This window comes from Salmo salar, chromosome 18 (genome assembly GCF_965601325.2).
Source record: "Salmo salar chromosome 18, fSalSal1, whole genome shotgun sequence".
In the NCBI taxonomy this organism is placed as follows: Eukaryota; Metazoa; Chordata; class Actinopteri; order Salmoniformes; family Salmonidae; genus Salmo; species Salmo salar.
This window is the reverse complement of record NC_138308.1, coordinates 69,848,206-69,866,513: the sequence shown is the minus strand read 5'-3', so window position 1 is coordinate 69,866,513 and position 18,308 is coordinate 69,848,206. Positions and strand designations below refer to the sequence as shown.

At 43.1% G+C, this 18,308-nt stretch overlaps 2 protein-coding genes across 6 annotated transcripts in view; one reads left to right on the top strand and one right to left on the bottom strand.

Annotated features, from left to right (window-relative positions):
* Positions 1–55: 55 nt before the first annotated feature.
* LOC106577528 (menin) lies at positions 56–9,653 on the bottom strand. Of its 3 annotated transcripts, none has more exons than XM_045701318.2 (10): positions 9,517–9,653; positions 6,912–7,430; positions 6,455–6,663; positions 6,100–6,228; positions 5,241–5,281; positions 4,977–5,064; positions 4,650–4,786; positions 3,361–3,493; positions 2,829–3,002; positions 56–1,828 (listed from the first exon to the last, which is right to left on the bottom strand). In XM_045701318.2, exons 2-10 carry the CDS (start codon positions 7,345–7,347, stop codon positions 1,316–1,318), a joined length of 1,860 nt encoding a protein of 619 aa, XP_045557274.1. In that variant the 5' UTR covers positions 7,348–7,430; positions 9,517–9,653; the 3' UTR covers positions 56–1,315. The 3 variants fall into 3 exon arrangements, with proteins under 3 accessions (XP_045557274.1, XP_014011106.1, XP_014011105.1); XM_014155631.2 differs by lacking the exon at positions 9,517–9,653 and adding an exon at positions 8,797–9,089 and having other exon boundaries at positions 6,912–7,410; XM_014155630.3 differs by lacking the exon at positions 9,517–9,653 and adding an exon at positions 8,797–9,088.
* A 3,881-nt stretch (positions 9,654–13,534) lies between these two features.
* Positions 13,535–18,308, top strand: part of rtn3 (reticulon 3) — a 33,068-nt gene continuing 28,294 nt past the window's right edge. Inside the window, exon 1 of one of the 3 annotated variants that reach the window (XM_045701317.2) lies at positions 13,535–13,831. In XM_045701317.2, coding sequence (XP_045557273.1) covers positions 13,735–13,831 — 97 coding nt within the window. In that variant the 5' untranslated portion in view covers positions 13,535–13,734. Of the gene's footprint in view, positions 13,832–14,494; positions 14,544–18,308 lie in introns of those variants that run through there. The other 2 variants (XM_045701315.2, XM_045701316.1) reach the window with 2 other exon arrangements.

Sequence of the window (18,308 nt, the reverse complement as noted above, 5' to 3'; positions counted from 1 at the left end):
AGCCCATTATGACACGTGCAACAGTATTCCCATTATATTCAAAACAGAAAGGGTATCATAATTGAAATTATTTTATTACCTGCAAATAAAAAAACAAATTAATCAAGCAAAATACTACTGTATGTAGCTGGGAAAACTACAGCAATACCCTTTAAACAGTGCATGGTCTTTCTGGTCACTTTCTAATCACGAGGTTGCCTATTGCAGCTCTGTCTAGTCTCAAAACTAAAAAGGCCACCTAAATTTGAAATAAAAAAGGCGACGTATAAGGCAACCAACAGCTAGCATGTAAGTGACAACATAGCAGGGTTGGACATTGTTACACAGTAATAGTCCAAATCACTTCCAGGGATTTCAGTCAAAAAGATGAAAATTAAGTCAAGACTTGAAAATATAGAATGGAATTCTGACTGCTTTAACAGAGCAATTCTCCCATCCCATAAAATGTTCAGGGACAAGGTGTTTTCATCATCTAAACGCCCATTACTTTGGCTGTCAAATAACTTCCACACAAGTCAATGAGAACTCAACAGTGGATGTGTGCCACTGCCCAGTTGATCCTCAGTGACAGCATTTAAAAAAAAAAAAAGTTAAGTTGTTTGATACACAATCATTATTGAATCACAAGATTAAAAGGAGCAACTTGGTCAACACATGTTCAAACTTGATTAAAATGACTTCCTGCCCTTAAACACACACGTCATGTGCTTACCGACCCTCGTATGACCTTATTGGTAGGGCCCGGACGATGCCAGCGTCACAATATTTTTCCATGGCAAAAATGAAAACACAAACCATACAAAACCTGCTGTACGTACAATATTGTGCACTATAGCTTGGAAAATAAACAAATGTGACTCTGGATGCCTACAACTTAATGATTTATGTTTCCAACATTAGAGCTGTTTTCCAAAACACGTTAAACCTGCTTTGTTTTGTTTCCTTGCCACAATACTAACGAGTATCATGTTACTGGTATCGTCCTGGCCCTACTTATTGGGACTTATGATATGATTGCTAAAATAACCTTTGGATGAAGAAAATAAAGTAAATCGCAGGATGCGCAGCAGATGCAAGTTGATGCGGCAGTCTTTTTTTGTGCTGCCTCGCCTCTCACAGTCACAGCACAACAGAAATGTCCTTCAGACAGCCTCTCCTCGTTTCTCTCCCAATGAAGAGAAAGTCTAGCCTGGTACCAGATCTGTGTGTGCTGTATAGTCAACTCTTATGATAAATGACCATAAGTGTTGGCTTTACAACACAACCAGACTTGGGAACCATGCTAGAGGAATGTTCTACAGACAGAGTCCTCCTTCTACAGAGATTTACGCTGGCGCTTCATAAAGGACATGGTGTAGTCTCCCGACGGCGTGCTCTTCTGCCTCTTCATCTGCACCTGAGATTGGGCGGTGAGCTGGAGCTTAATGGCGCTGGCGTTGACCTTGGGTGCAGCCAGCAGCTCCTTCATGCCCTTCATCTTCTTGCTCCGGAAGGCCACCAGGGGACTCCCACAGGGGGAGGGCAGCTGCTGGAGAGGAGAGGGCACCGGGCTGGACGACTTCGCCTTGCCTTCGGGGTCTCCACCGCGGAGCCCTGAAGAGCGACGCCGCGTCCCACCCTCGCCACCTACTTTCTTAGCCTGGTTGGGTTGGGTTGGTGGTGGGACAGGGGTGGTGGGGGTGGATTGTGTAGGAGGGGAAGCTTGGTCTTCCAGTCTGGACTCACGCCTCGGGCCACGTCTCCGGCCTTCGCGAGGGTCCTCACTGGATTGGTCATCGTCGTCCTGGGGCTCAGGCTCTTTGGTGATGATGGACACCCTCTGACGGATCTGTGGAGGATGTACATACATTACATATATACACACACACACACACACACACACAAAAGTCTGTGGACACCCCTTCAAATTAGTGGATTTCGCTATTTCAGCCACACTTTTGCTGACAGGTGTATAAAATTGAGCACACAGCCATGCAATCTCCATAGGAAATAACATTGGCAGTAGAATGGCCTTACTGAAGAGCTCAGAGATGGTCTACGTGGCACCGTCATTGGATGCCACCTCTCCAACAAGTCAGTTCGTCATATTTCTGCCCTGCTAGAGCTACCCCGGTCAACTGTAAGAGCTGTTATTGTGAAGTGGAAACGTCTAGGAGAAACAACGGCTCAGCTGCGAAGTGGTGGGCCACACAAGCTCATAGAACGGGACCACCAAGTGCTGAAGCGCGTAGAGCATACAAATCGTCTGTACTTGGTTGCGACACTCACTACAGAGTTCCAAACTGCATCTGGAAGCAACGTCAGCACAATAACTGTTCGTCGGGAGCTTCACGAAATGGGTTTTCATGGCCGAGCAGCCGTACACAAGCCTAAGATCACCATGCGTAATGCCAAGCGTTAGCTGGCGTGGTGTAAAGCTCGCCGCCATTGGACTCTGGATGAGTGGAAAAGCGTTCTCTGGAGTGATGAATCGTGCTTCACCATCTGGCAGTCCGACGGACAAATCTGGGTTTGGCCGATGCCAGGAGAACGCAGCAAAGGTCAACTCCATGATTTTGGAATGAGATGTTTGACGAGCTGGTGTCCACATACTTTTGGTCATGCAGTGTAATTTACATTGAACCCAATGTGAGACAACATAATTAAAAAGGTGAGAGAGAGAAAAAAAAAAAAGGATAATAACATTGTTTCAAAGGGATGTACCACTACCATCTACAGCCAACAGAAAGACCAAGTTAGATTGATTGTATTATGAGTGGAACACTATATCTCTTTAAAGTAAATGGGGAAGGGTTTCGGATTTAAAATTCAGGTTTGTGGTATTTTACCTGTGGGTCAAAGCGACTGAGGGACTGGACCAGGTAGGTGGCCCAGCCAACATGAAGGACAGGGGTGGGGCTACCCTCCTCCCACTTACAGATGCCGTCATAGAAACGCAACAGGTGGGCAAAGCATTCTGGGTCCTGGAGGGCAGAGAGGGCAGCGGCCTGTATGGGCTGGTCCTGAGGGGGGTGGGGGGGGGAAAAAATAGTGTGTTATGGAGAATAAAAAGGAAACCTTCAGAGAATAGCTTGAGAGGCAGTAGCTGTAATATGAAATATGAATGCCTCATTCTTTGACTTGAGATTAACATTTTACATTACATTTTAGTCATTTAGCAGACGCTCTTATCCAGAGCGACTTACAGTAGTGAATTTCATTTCATGCATTTTTTTTTTGTACTGGCCCCCCGTGGGAATCGAACCCACAACCCTGGCGTTGCACACACCATGCGCTACCAACTGAGCCCTGAGAAGGGGAAACATTTTATTCCATTCTCATCTAAATTTCCAATAGTGCCTTGGTGGCGAGAGTCATTACCTTCTCTCCTCCCTCGCTCCCTTCGCCGCTCTCGGCGGCTGCAGCCGTCTCCTTCAGCAGGGTGGGGATGACGTCATTGGCAATGTCGAAAAACTCCTTGTAGATCTCTTCGTCCTCGCGGAAGTAGTTGTAGCTGAGAGACAGGTGAGAAATCACACCTTGTTCTAAACACAGACATTGAAAATTGGCAATTCATGATTATCACTAATACAATTGTTCTGTTGTTTTCCACATAAGCAGGACAAGGGGTATTAAAAGGCGTGTGCACTTATAAACACTGTTCTATCCCGTCTTTTTGGCGGGAAATCAAAAACACTATAGCAAATACTCAAAAACGTAACGTTTTGTATATGTTTGTAGATCACACTCCACATTCCTTTTTGTCGTGACAGCGAACAGATGGAGCCGAGATTAAAGAACAATAGGTGAAACAGGAAAGGAAAGGCAGAGGGGGAAAGGGAAGGCGAAAGAGGAGGGACGGAATGCACAGAATGCTACACTGCTCTGGGCGTGCCAGTCTCACACACGCTAGAGAAGACAGAGAGAGACGGGAGGGGTCAGCCCCTCGGATGTTCCCTGTGATCCGGTCGGTCAGGTTTTTTTTTTAGCCCTGGCGGCCCGATGAACAGTGTGTATAAGCGCGAGCAACGTGCACGTTTACTGCCCTCCCACCCTCTAAGAACAAGTGCCAAGGCTGGATGGTTGGGAGGAAGTTTCCTGTGATTGCATGTCCTGATGACATCGTTTTTAGTTAGACAAAATGATACCCCTGGAAAACGTGCATGCATTATGATCACTAAAATCATAAGAAAAAGAGAACCGTTTCAAGCTATATAAAGGGGTATAACGCCATACAAAATGGAAATACTGCCATGCAAAACATCAAGCTAGAATGAAATCACAATTTCAGACAACTTGTTCCAGATTTGAGACTACAAACACTAACACCATAAAGTACTGAGGAAGTGTTCAAAAACATTACCGCTAGGGATCTGCTGCCCTCCGCTGTCAGAAAGGTGACACAGCAACTGATGTAAACTGTCAATGTGTACCTCAGCCAGAGATGGTCAACGGGCTTTGTCTCAGCATCCATGCAGATTTCAATATAACTTATCATACCATATAAGGCATTATCATAACCACCTAACAAGGATTTTTAAACGAATGACGCTAAATATTATTTATGTGGGTCAAACGCACTTATTGCAATAAGAAAGACAGTTGACACAGAGCAGTAGTGTGTAAGATGCATAGAGAAGGTAGCTAGGCTAGCTGCTCCAGTAACGTACTCCTGCATGACCTGTGCAGCCTCGGCCCAGGCCCCCAAGGCCTCCCGGACCTCCCTGTGTCTGTAGTGGTAGCCGGCCAGGTACATGAAGGGGTAGATGTGCTCGTTGTTGTAGTACTTCTTAGCAGAGTTCACAGCCTAGAAACAAAATAAACACACTTTAAGCAAACAAATTCACAATGATGATATAAGTTAAGGAGTAAAAGCCATTAAAAAAAAAGCTATTATTTACCAAAGTTAATGAAATAACCTGTTATTTTAAGATCATGACATTTTGACTTTTGAGTAAGCTTTTTACAAGAATATGTACAGCTCTCCACACACTCACTTTAAGGTGGATGGCGTGGGGGCTCTCTTTGCCAGGGATGGGCTCCTGGTCCTCCAGGTCTGCCAGGGTGCCCATGGCCATGGGGTATCTGTGGAACAGCAAGAGAAAAAGAGCTCGAGTTTGTTGATTTGACAGGATAAGAACATGTTTACTACATAAAATAATTCATTTGGATATAACCATGAGACATTTTCACTGGAACCATTCAAAAACAACTGATCGTTTTTTCCAGATACTTTTTCGAAATGTACCAAAAAGTATCACCTTTCCAGGTCTCCTCGCTCATACAGCAGCCATAGAAGCCTCTGTGTACGAAAAAGATCAGAGAGAGATCAGAAAGAGGACATCACACAGAAGCACTGATCAGGTAAATATAAACTACAGTTCGGGCATGCTTGATGTCTTGGATGATGCCAACAGGTGCAACTCTCCCTTTACAATATCAGGAAGTACTATTCATTATATCACAAGTGCTTGTGCAGGGATTCCCAAACATTTTTGCGTCAGGGACCCCTTGGGCTCCCGAGTGGCGCAAGGCACTGCATCTTAGTGCTAGAGGCGTCACTACAGACACCCTGGTTCGAATCCAGGCTGTATCACAACCGGCCGTGATTGGGAGTCCCATAAGGCGGCGCACAATTGGCCCAGCAACGCCCGGGTTTGGCCGGTGTAGGCAGTCACTGTAAATAAGAATTTGTTCTTCACCGACTTGCCTAGGTTACATTTTTTTTTTTTATAAAATAATATCAAATCAATATCACTTTAAAAATTTAGAGTGCGATAAAAATAGCATACAAGCAGTTTTACAAGACTTTTGCAGTACATGACCGGAGTAATTAAGTCTCAGGCCCTGGGAAATAACATCTTAAAGGCCCTCCTCTTTCATTCAGAGAGAACAGCAATTCTACACAGTTAGCCTTGGGCAGAGAAAACATTTAGCAGTTTTAAGCTAATTTATTGCAATTCTACAAATTTTGACATGGGGTAGTATGCCATTTGCAGTTTTAAAGCTTAAATTAGAGCATTTATGTTCAAAACAAACAAACACACACGGACCCCTGACCCCACTTTGGGAAACCCTGTGCTAGTGTACATCTATTGTTAATATTGGTGGTGGTCTGACCTGCTGAAGTTGTAGCATCTCGGAGCTGTCAGTGTGCAGGTCCAGAGAGGGGTTGATGGCACACACCATGAAGGCCACCTCCATGTTCCTGTTACACTTCATATAGGAGCCCTTTAAGTACAGCCAGCTCTGGGGAAGGGGGAGAGATAGGGGTTAGAGTTGAGAGGTGTTGTGTTTTACTCTGTGATTACAAATGCAAGGTGAGAGGAGTGTGTGTGTGTGTGTGTGTGTGTGTGTGTGTGTGAGAACAGCTGTTATATGTAGTTGATATGTAAGCTATATTAAAAAAGGTATGTGAGAGTGCATGTTATTATACTGTTTCTGCGGGGGACGGAAGTATCGCTATCTTACTTACCCTCTCACTGACACCGGCAGCAACTGTCTGCCCCCTCCGGTCCTCGTTACCCTTTCCGTGCCAGGTGACCTCTGCAGTCTCCTCTCCATTCTTGCCAAAGATGACCCAGGCATGGTCCTCGGACAGGGCCAGGTGCACATCCCGCAGCCCCAGCACCTGGCATGCTGCCACCACCGCAAACGCCACCCCCGAGCTGTCCAGCTTTGTGCCTGTTCAAAATGACAAAAATATGATAGATTATTAGTAGCTTTACCCCTCTTTCAGACAACTGACTGGTGTGAGGATGGACACACTGCAATGACACAGAAACATGTTTGTCCAAGAAATATAGCTACTGGGCCACAAATGCAATATAGCTAATCATCCAACATAGGAGACTGTATCAATATTATAGATCATATTCAATTAATGTAGGTGTACCCCCATATAACCCATCCCTGCATCTAATGACCCCTACCAGTGATGAGACTGAAGAGGGACTGGATGTGGGCGCGGTCCTTAAAGTAGGAGCGGCTCAGGCTGTTCCAGATGACGTCAGATACTTTCTTAACCAGTTCCCTGCTGGACCCGCCAGCAGGCCTGCGATACTGGGACAGATCCACAGTGCCCCGGATCTGGGCTGCGAAGCGCTCGTGCAGGGCCGATAGCATCCCTAACTCCACTGTAGGAAAGCAGGAGTTTGGGCAGTCTGGCTCCAGCGGCTCAAAGCGCACCCCGGGGACGTTTATTGGTATGACCCGGTTGACAGCCAGGAAGTGTTCTGCAAAGCCCAGGACCAATGAGAGAAGGGCTAGGTCCGGTTGAGATTTACGGAGCTCCGCGTCGAACAGTGCAACCACACCACCAATCCCCTTCAGGGGAAAGTGCTTCTTCTGGGCTGAGTGTAGCCCCATGTTGACCCCTCTCCTCTGCCACAGCTGTCACTCACTTGGCCAGTGTGTCTTCTCTACGCTCAGCTGTAGTGATGTCATAGGGGCTGGATGAGAGCAATGTGGAAATCAGTACCAGCACACACCTTGAAATCACTTGAGCTGTATTTTTCCTTCAAATTGTCTTTTTTTGACTATGGAGAAAATAGAATAGACTAGGTTGCCTTATTGGGCGTGACATTTATCCACTTATCCATTCATTATGCAAAATGTGTTTAAAAATTGTAAACTAATACGGGAACAAATACTGATATCTGATACAAAACTGGGATAGTTAAGAACAAGGTTTTCAATTAATAACAAATCCAGATTATTATAGCGAACTAACTTTTCAAAGAGCTAGTAGTTAATTCCGATTTCTATCGCCTGAAGAATGCGCACAAGTTAGATACATGCACAAGAGCCATACTTGCCGAGCTCTTGCAAGTTTATAGCGAAATGGTTCTACGCATGCTTCAGGTGACACCAGCGGTTTGAAAAGTTTGTAATTATACTTTCCTGTGGATATATTGTCTCACATTACTACCACCAAAAAGGACCAACCGCACAGACAACCGGTGAAGTACATTAAAATATAATTGTATTCAACATTCTGGGTTGTAGAGGTCGTGAGTAAACTCTCCGGATTCAAACGCCCATTCTAGCGCCTTAAGAGGCCGCACAGGTATCATTTGGTTATCACTACGGCAACAGCTTCCAGGAACAACGAAATATTTACATCTTAGTTATTCAGAAAATAAGGAAAATTAATTAAATATGGAACACGGTTTTACACATTTCAAATGTGTATATACTGTTCTAGTCCATCCTATTCAACTATTGCTGTACATATTATTCTGACCACGTGTTCTTCAGATAACGACGTTACTAACGTTATATTCTATCCACACACGGTCCATAATGTCTATACATCCAATCACACAGACAGATGTGTACTGTTAGCAATTGCTGCACTGTTGCAGCAAGGAACACATGCATCTCTACATAACATCTGCTAAACATGTGTATGAGACCAATAAAATGACGTTTGATTTCTGCCTTGGCGTAACGTTAGACTTGAATGCAATTCAACGTCGGGTTTCCAGGCAACTAACTACAGTAGGTAGGTCGGTTAGATAGTTTACTGAAACTGAACGGTTTCAACAACCCACACAGGACCGGGAAATTAAAAACAAGCTAGCTAACGTTATCTTATTAAGATTAATTTCTGGTCAACACCAAACATGCAGGTGGAGGCAATACATTGAAGCTAAACCAGGCAGCTACAAATATACTATGCAATATGGCTAGCAAGCTATGCTAGCAGTAATCATGAAAAACACAACTTGTGTATTTCAATCTACGTACAAACATTACCAAACTCATAGCCTGCTCGTATGCTCATTAAAATGTAAAAATAAACCTTATACGCACCAGTTTGTTCAAAGCTGCACCCACATGTTTTTGTTTGTGCTATGACTGTGTTGGTCTGTTCAAATCTGTCAGAACTCGAAAGATTTGGCGCGCTTGCTTAATCTTACATTGAGTCGCGCTCAATGTAATATTAATTCAGAGTATCCGTAGATCTACGAAGCTGCACACCCAGCGCTCAGTTTGAACAAACCCCCTTGTTTCTGTGTTAGTGTTATCAAAGATCATGGATATACTGACAAGATACATCTATCTCCGCCCTAACAATGGAGTCGTTGTCAACGGCACGGCGGGCTGTCTAGTTCCCACGTATCCTTTTTTTGGATTGGTCGACACATCTCATTATTGTAATCCTTTTTGAATATTCGAAAAGGGTTGTTGACGTCAACCGCCTGTATTCAATGGGGAGAATACAGTCTTTATTTTTTGGGGAACTTTTGTGAGCGTAATGTTTACTGTAAATGTGTATTGTTTATTTCACTTTTGTTTATTTATTTCACTTGCTTTGGCAATGTAAACATCTGTTTCCCATGCCAATAAAGCCCCATACATTGAAACTGAGTGAGTTGCTTTGCTACTAGCCTCATGTCATGAATACCCATAGCCATCTCCGATATAAATGTTTTTTTCTCAAAGTTGCCGTAATGTCACATGTCCTACCTATCAGTACACTACAAACAAATGAAGTATTATTACATTTCTATTAAATCAAATAAACCTCACCGAGGAAGTAAGCCATTCATTGTTGTTGTTGTTGACCAGTCAACTCTCTTCTTGACCTCCATACAAAAACTCCTTGCTTGGTGTGCGAAAAAACGAAAATACGCCATCTGTTGGATGGAGACAGATGTTCCGCCGAGTTGGATTTCTTTCTCTCTGGTGCTATCCAAAATATGTCCCGTAGAGCATGATAGAGGCCTCTAGTTGCCACAAAAGGTCGTTTTACCACGGGAAGCGCCATTTATTTTTTATTTAACTAGGCAAGTTAGTTAAGAACAAATTCGTATATACAATGACGGCCTAGGAGGGGGTACGACAGATTTTTACCTTGTCAGCTCGGGGATTCAATCTAGCAATCTTTTGGTTACTGGCCCAACGCTCTAACCACAAGGCTACCTGCCACCATTGAGGGCTTCCACCATTTTAAAGTAGTCAACTGGGTGGGAATTCTTATGGGTTGTAGCCTCTATAGAGCGCCTCAGTGGAGGTGTCATAAAACCTAGCGGTCAGACAGCTAATTAGCGTTTCATTTTGGGGGGTAAATATAGGCAAATATATTGATAAGTCACCTTGCCCTAAAGAGATTTACACGGTTATCAAAACGTCACGCCAGGGTAAGCCTACACGAAACACAGCCCTTATTTGAAGTGTTTCTAAAGTCCCCTATTGGAAAAATGAGTGGTGGAAAAACAATTGAAACCATTTACCTGTTTGACCGTTAGGTATTATGACTCATACTGTGGTACTCTATGAAGCTGTCATAACGGCACAGATATAAAGATGAGTCGTCCCAACGGGGGGGGGGGGGGGGGGGGTATGGACGTCCCAAGGATCCCAGATAGCAAAGACCTTGTATTGTATTGAAATTCCTTGTCGACTGAACAGATGCATTTATGGAGATGTAGTTAAACATTGCACCATTGTTGCCAAAACATCCTAATAAGGATCACCGGCAGAGGGCAATATTATAACGAGATACTGATACATTGTTACAAAATGGTAAAGTCTAGCGATGAACATTACATAATGAAAAAGAGGCGTGTACACTCCCCATGTGAAATGGAATGGTCTCGCAAAGCAATGTTTTTACATAAATAAGCCTAACATGTTTCAATGGAATGTTTTAGATTATTGTATGTAGAAAGATTGATCATAACACATGCATACACTGGGCTTCTTTTTTATTATAGCCTTAGTATTTTATAGGCCTATTTACATTCTCAAAGTAGAAAAAAAAATAGGGTAATGTTTGCATAATAAAATGTGGTAGGTATTTTGCCATAAATAGGCTATGCATATACAGTGCATTCGGAAAGTATTCAGACCCATTTACTTTTTTCACATTTTGTTATGTTACAGCCTTATTCTAAAAAAACAAAAAAAAATTAAATCCCCTCAATCTACACACAATACCACGTAATGACAAAGCAAAAAAAAGTTTTTATAAATGTTTGCAAATGTATAAAAAAATATATATATATATATATCACATTTATATAACTATTCAGACCCTTTGCTCAGTACTTTGTTGAAGCACCTTTTGCAGCGATTACAGCCTCAGGTCCTCTTGGGTAAGCTTGGCACACCTGTATTTCTCCCTATCTTCTCTGCAGATCCTCTCAAGCTCTGTCAGGTTGGATGGGGAGCGTCGCTGCACAGCTATTTTCAGGTCTCTCCAGAGATGTTCGATCAGATTCAAGTCCGAGCTCTGGCTGGGCCACTCAAGGACATTCAGAGACTTGTCCCGAAGCGACTCTTGCGTTTTCTTGGCTGTGTGCTTAAGGTTGTTGTCCTGTTGGAAGGTGAACCTTCACCCCAGCCTGATGTCCTGAGCGCTCTGGAGCAGGTTTTCATCAAGGATCTCCCTGTACTTTGCTCTGTTCATCTTTCCCTCGATCCTGACTAGTCTCCCAGTCCTTGCCGCTGAAAAACAACCCTGCAGAATGATGCTGCCACCATGCTTCACCGTAGGGATGGTGCAGGTTTCCTCCAGACGTGACGTTTGGCATTCAGCCCAAAGAGTTCAGTCTTGGTTTCATCAGACCAGAGAATCTTGTTTCTCATGGTCTGAGAGTCCTTTAGGTGCCTTTTGGCAAACTGCAAGCGGGCTGTCATGTGCCTTTTACTGAGGAGTGGCTTCCTTCTGGCCAATCTACTAAAAATGCCTGATTGGTGCAGTTCTGCATAGATGGTTGTCCTTCTGGACTACCACCTCCACAGCGAGAAACTCTGGACAGAGCTCCAGAATTCCTGTGGACAGAACCCGAGTGACCATCGGGTTCTTGGTCACCTCCCTAACCAAGGCCCTTCTCCCTCAATTGCTCAGTTTGGCCGGATGGCCAGCTCTAGGAAGAGTCTTAGTGATTCCAAACTTCTTCCATTTATGAATGATGGAGGCCACTGTGTTCATTGGGACCTTCAATGCTGCAGAAATGTGTTGGACAATTCCTTCGACCTCATGGCTTGGTTTTTGCTCGAACCTGCACTGTCAACTGTGGGACCTTATATAGACAAGTGTGTGCCTTTCCAAATCATGTCCAATCAATTGAATTTACCACAGGTGGACTCCAATCAAGTTGGAGAAACATCTCAAGGATGATCAATGGAATCATAATGCACTTTGAGCTCAATTTTGAGTCACATAGCAAAGGGTCGGAATACTTATGGAAATAAGGTATTTGTTTTTAATTGTTTATGCATTTGCAAAAATGTTAAACCTGTTTTCGCCTTGTCATTATGGGCTATCGTATGTAGAGTGAGGGAAAAAAGTAATTTAATCAATTTTAGAATAAGACTAACGTAACAAAATGTGGAAAGTCAAGGGGTCTGAATACTTTCTGAATGCACAGTAGGCTATGCCGTGTTCAGGTGCTAGGGGAACTAGGAAACTCTGAAATTTCCAACTTGCTAACTGGTTGAACGCAGCATGTGTATAACTGAACCGGAATCTGGGTTTTGTAGGAGATTTCCCCTTTCAGCACAGAAAGCACACATTCAACTTTCCACTCACCAGCTTTTTAAGCATAATAATGTCAAAATACATTCCGTACTTACCAAAGAACGGAGTTTCACTGAGCAACTTGTCATTATTTCCATCACGGCCGGAATGTTCTTCCAAAAAAGGTCTAAGTAAAAAGTTACATGCAAGTATTGTTTTTGACCAAGTGCACATTCACCAAATCCACCTCTTCTGTGCCTCCAATAAAATCAATCATTACTGCCAAGCACAGGTCGGCTCATCGAAAGGTCATTGATTTTATCCGGAGAGGAAGAGGCAAAGCGAGAGGTTTCACTCCAGCCATAATCTGTCCAAAATAAGCCCAAATACGTTTCATCTGCCTTTGGGACAACGACTCCCATTGTTAGGACGGAGACATGAGCATCTCGTTATTATATACAGATCTGTTTTATCACCTACAACAGTGTACTACAGAGGAGGTTGGTGGCACCTTAATTGGGGAGGACAGACTCGTGGTAATGGTTGGAGTGAAACAGTATGAAATACATAAAACACATGGTTCCAACTTTGTATTTAGACCCTTTTTGGAATTACCTACTGGCAGTAATGATCATAGTTGCTCAATGAAACTCAATTTTTTGATAAGTAGGCTACCTAACATATTTTGACATTATTAAGCTTGAAAAACTGGTGAATAGCAAATTGAACAGCTACTTCTCGGTCTTAAAGGCGAATCGCCATATTCAACGTCTCATGTAAGGCCAGATTCTCGTTCAGTTTATAACTACAACTAGTTAAGTCGAACATTTCCGAGTTTCCGAGTTCCCGACTAGCACTTGAACGCGGAATGTAACATGTTGTTGCCCTGAAACGCCATGAGAAAATGTTGGGTATTGCCCTTTAAATGAGCCAATGGCAAATATCAATCTCGGGTATATTCATTCGCCAAACAGTTTGTAACTAAAACGAGAGTTTCAATTGGACAATTTTAGGTAGGTCCCTCCCCGTATCGTTCCGTTTTGCAACAGAATTGGCGGAATGAATACACTCCTTGTTTTGCTCTCTCGATCAGTCCTCAACCATACAGTGCCCTCCATCCACACAGTGCTTGGTACATGCGCGTGAAGGTGCACAGGCTCGGTGACACTGCGTCCAGGTCTTGGGGAATACGAGGCAAGTTGGAAGAAGACATTTTAAGGACAGCAGTAATACACTACAAATTCTCGCCGCCACCGTGCAGAATTTTTTGAAATTATAGTAAAATGGCAGATCCAATGACCCAGTCCGCCCAGATATCATCGTCGCAGGGGCTGGCCGATGGACAAAACTCTGTTGCGGCCAAAGACTCAAAAATGTCCGGTAAGAGAAAGCTGTACCTAATTCAACGGAAACGTTCAACATAGACATGGTGTTTTAAACTTTCAATAACACAGGTGCTTTGAGATAAAGTAGCCCGTTGCTTTAATGGCAGACCGTCAAAACCACCATTTTTTTAGGTCCGTAAAAGGAACGTAAATTAAAATACTTGCACTTATTTTTTTCGTTTGTTATGCAGACTTATTTTGGCCTCTTTCCTGTAGACACTTGAAATGGTAAAGTTGTTGAAGAGGGACAAGTGCAGGCCTTGTAAGCCGATATGAGGCAATTTTCTTCATTGTGGGCGTTAAAAGGGTGTTAGCCTAAATGCTCTATTAGAAATTCTGCTAGACCACCCACCGCCCGTTATGGAATCGAATGATATTACACTGACGAGAAATGTTTCAAAAACACAGATAGTTGGCTTGAGAAACACGCACCACGATTGGATGGATCACTAAACCAGTCTCCCGCTGGTTGCAAGGCTTCTGGGGCTGTCTTTTGTGTGCTTTGTCAACGTTCCCTCCAACCTCTACTTTGACCTAACTTTTTATTTAGTATCAGACAAGGGAGCAGAACATGGTGACACATTTTACTCCCTAGTTGGCCCGCGGTGAAATGGCTACATGTTGCGGCGACGGTAATCTGCATTGCAGATGCATTGTTACTGGGAAACGGCAAATGAAGGGAGGACCTCCAAATCGTCTCGGCATTGGTAAACAAACCCATGCGAGAAGATTAGTGTTTCACAGTCCAATCCCTCTCATTCGTTACAATGATGCATTTATTCTATGGTCTGTTTTTCTTTTCTTTTTTTTAAATCCTAGAATGTGTAGCCTACTGTAGGCTTTATGGCGTGTTCTAAACAACGGGAAGCTGGGAAATCTGACTTCCTATTAGTTGTTTTGAACACGGCATGATACCATGTCTTGTTTTGATGTCATGTCTATGCTAATACAGCAAACATTCACTAGCTATCTAACCAACAATTGTAACGATGTATTTGATACAAGTTCAAATGTATTTGTTTTCAATAAACATTCAGAGACTAAATATAGTTTACATGTCAACGGTCTAAGCCAACCCTGTCTTTTTTGCCCTATAGTTGCGCACGCGCTTGTATTTTGTATTTTTTTTCAGCACTGAGCAAATTTCACGTCTGCTGAGCTTGAACGTTTAATGTGAACACTGAGGGTGTACCCGCGTTAAATTACAGTTTTAAGTGACCAAGTAGCCTACTGTGGCCATTTGGTCGTAATGGGGGCCTACCTGTTTGGCCTACAATGGAGAAAATCCATCCCATAACATTTTAACATGGAAATCGCTGTTCTATCATTCAGCCAATGTGTTGTATTCAATGTAGGCCTACATTCCATGGGACTTTTGAGAAACACTTGCAGGGCTTGACATTAACCTGTTTATCCCCTCTTCCTTTAGACAAGGAGGCGACTGAACATATTCTTGTGTTTGATGCAAGAAACCGTTTTACAATATAAAATGCAATATTATTCCCATACCATTATTACAGAAAATCAGACAAATTATACTAATCCTTAGCTTATTCAAGCCTGTCTCAAAATACAACACTGCCCCTTTAAGACAATAACAATCTCTTTACCTGACACGCTTTTCAAAGATGTCTAGAAATGTACATGCTTTGTGCTTTTGCAGGGATCAATCACTCCCCTGTTGCTGACGACAAATGATCAATAACTGGGCTAAGAACTCATTAACTGGCAAAGGATAGGAACAAAATGTGCACACGTGGCTACATGCAGCTCTCGCTTTGATCTCAAAATAAGCGCATCTACTCATGACCGCTCATGCTGTAAACACAGTCCAGTTCAAAGTAAATGGCACAGATCCATACATGGCAATGGTCTATTTGCATGCAGCTGCAGCTGTGATTCGTTATGCTACACCGGTCTGTATAGAGTACGCGCAGAGTCATGTGTGTCATTGTAATAGAATCCTACTCCGATGCATCAAAATCTCTTGCATAGTTTTTGTTTGGGTGTGTTGCATTGAAAGTGACTATTGCGTTGATTCGATCACAATTGCCACAGTGAAGGGAAACGTTGATAGTGTTAACCGGGAAAACTCTAGAACAGTGGTCACCAACCTTTTCTGAGTCAAGATCACTTTCTGAGTCAAAATATTCCTCAATATTAAAAAAGGCCAAAGCCGCTAATAATAACAACGCAACCCTATCAATAGACTTTCCTACTCATTCATTACCGCTGCAGTGCTTATTGTAGCCCTGAGTGGAACTAGGAAGAACGTGTATTTTACGGCGTATAAAAGTGTTGAATACAAAGTGCTGAGTAAGAACGTAAACATTAACTCACTCATAAAAACAGCAGCTCTTTGTTTTATTCGTTGACAGTTTCTCTCTAGTCATGGTTTTAAACGTTTTAAAATCTCACAGCATCAACTCTGCTGTAGCTTTCTTCATTGCCTTCTACGTTACTGCAGATACTGTAATCTGAGCCACCCGATTGGCCAGCGGTAGGGCACTTGATTTGCTCCCCCTGGCCCAGTGGGAAGGCAGAGTTTGTACCTTCAGACACATGAAATTGTTCAAAATGGCAACAGTGTGCCTACCCGGCACGCAGGGCAGCTGAATCTGGTACACCTACTGCTAACAGCCCAGACTAATGATGGGGGGGAAAAAGGCTTTATCTTGGGTTTTTTACATAAATGTTTGGCAATCGACTAGGAATGCGTTGGAGATCGACCAGTCGATCACGACCGACCGCTTGGTGACCACTGCTCTGAACTTAACTCAACTTTCTAATCTCGTGCTTCTCTCCGTGGGCTGATATTTCTTCTGCGCAGCAGTCCTGGGGGAGCTACGCGGCCATCTCGGGCTACTGTGCACCCATGCAGCTTAGAGCGAACATTGCCATCTAGGCCCATATGATGAAAACAAATGGACATTCTTGCCTCTGCAACAATCTTCAAACTGACAGCTTATTGGTCATTGGGGAGGGGCATTTCAAATCGATTTTAATTGATCTATTCAGCTAACCATGTCTTACAAGCATCCGTTACCAGAAGTTAATAACAAACCTCTTTTTAAATATAGCTTACTGTATATAATTTAAAAGGCATGCTGAAAAGAGTATACTGCTCCCATTGCTAATTGGGAATGCTTTCTGTAATCTGTATTAGACTGAATACCAGTTGCATTGTCTCAAAGTGGTTATGTTTCAACAAAGGTATTTACTAACCAATACATGTTTCAACGGGGAGAATAATAATTCATTTTATTCTGTTTTGAAAGTGTAAGCAAGGTTTTGAACAATTCTCCAAGAAATTGGCATTGCCTTCGCATTTTTCTGAAGTCAATCCTTCATACCAAATGTTCACGTGTTCTTTCATTCCACCCCAGTCATGCGGAACAGTTACTAGCTGACTTATCGGTGCCATTTTCCTCCTTACCTCAGCTGTATGATCAGGCAATGATGACACCAAAGATGTCACTGGACCCTTGCCGTTACTCTCATACAGTATCAGATGTCACATGGCAGAGTTAACATAGCACCCAGTCTAGAGGAAACCAAAAGAGGAAACCAATGGAACTATATAAATCTACTGAAGCCAGCAGAGTTTTCATCTGAATGCAATAGGACCCAGACCAGGGTAGTGCTGTGTTATTCACTGGGTCCTTTACTTTGGTATCATACCATCTGTTGATGCCCAGTGTTGCACCAGACTGCTCGACCGCTGGTCAGTCTCTCTTAGGCCTAGTACTTCCTTCTCAACACTTTTGAGTGGCATGTGTGGCACTGGTCACGAAAGGAAGTGACCTGAGAGATCTTAAAGGCTCAAGATATCTTGCGTCTAAAGTTGCATTGAGTCTGATTGTCAGGGTTGTTTAAGTTCATGAAAAGCATCCCCTATTCTTTTCATGTCGCTTTGACAAGGTGATTGTGCAAGCTCTGTCAATGGAACCGTTTATCTACGACAGCAGGCAGAATGCCATAGGTCCACTCTTTTAGACTGTACAGAAGAATTCACGTTACAATGAATTCTGAAGGAGAAGTGATATTCATGGTGTCAAACCCGTAATTGCTTGAGTCAGAGCTGTATTTCATTTCTTCCTGCACTGCCAGTAAAACCAAAGCAACTATTGGAGAAACATTATTCAAACTCATCGATAATGTAATTTTACCGGCCGTTATCAAAGCTAAACCCCCAGTGCTCTACTGGCTCTCCAGTTTCATAGGCTATGCACATTTGTTCTGCACCTGTTTTCAATAAGAATGACGGTCAAGGTCAGAGACAACGACGAGGTTTATGTTTAGTTTGACAGACATGTGCGCTTCCAAATTACACTAAATATACAGTAGTGACTAGGGAGTCCTTTGGACTTGTGATCTAATCAGGTGAAATGCTGTATTTCCCTGAGTAGGGATTCAACATGCTGCTGGTTTTATCTTGAGAGCGATAAAAGTACAGATACATGCTGAGGAAT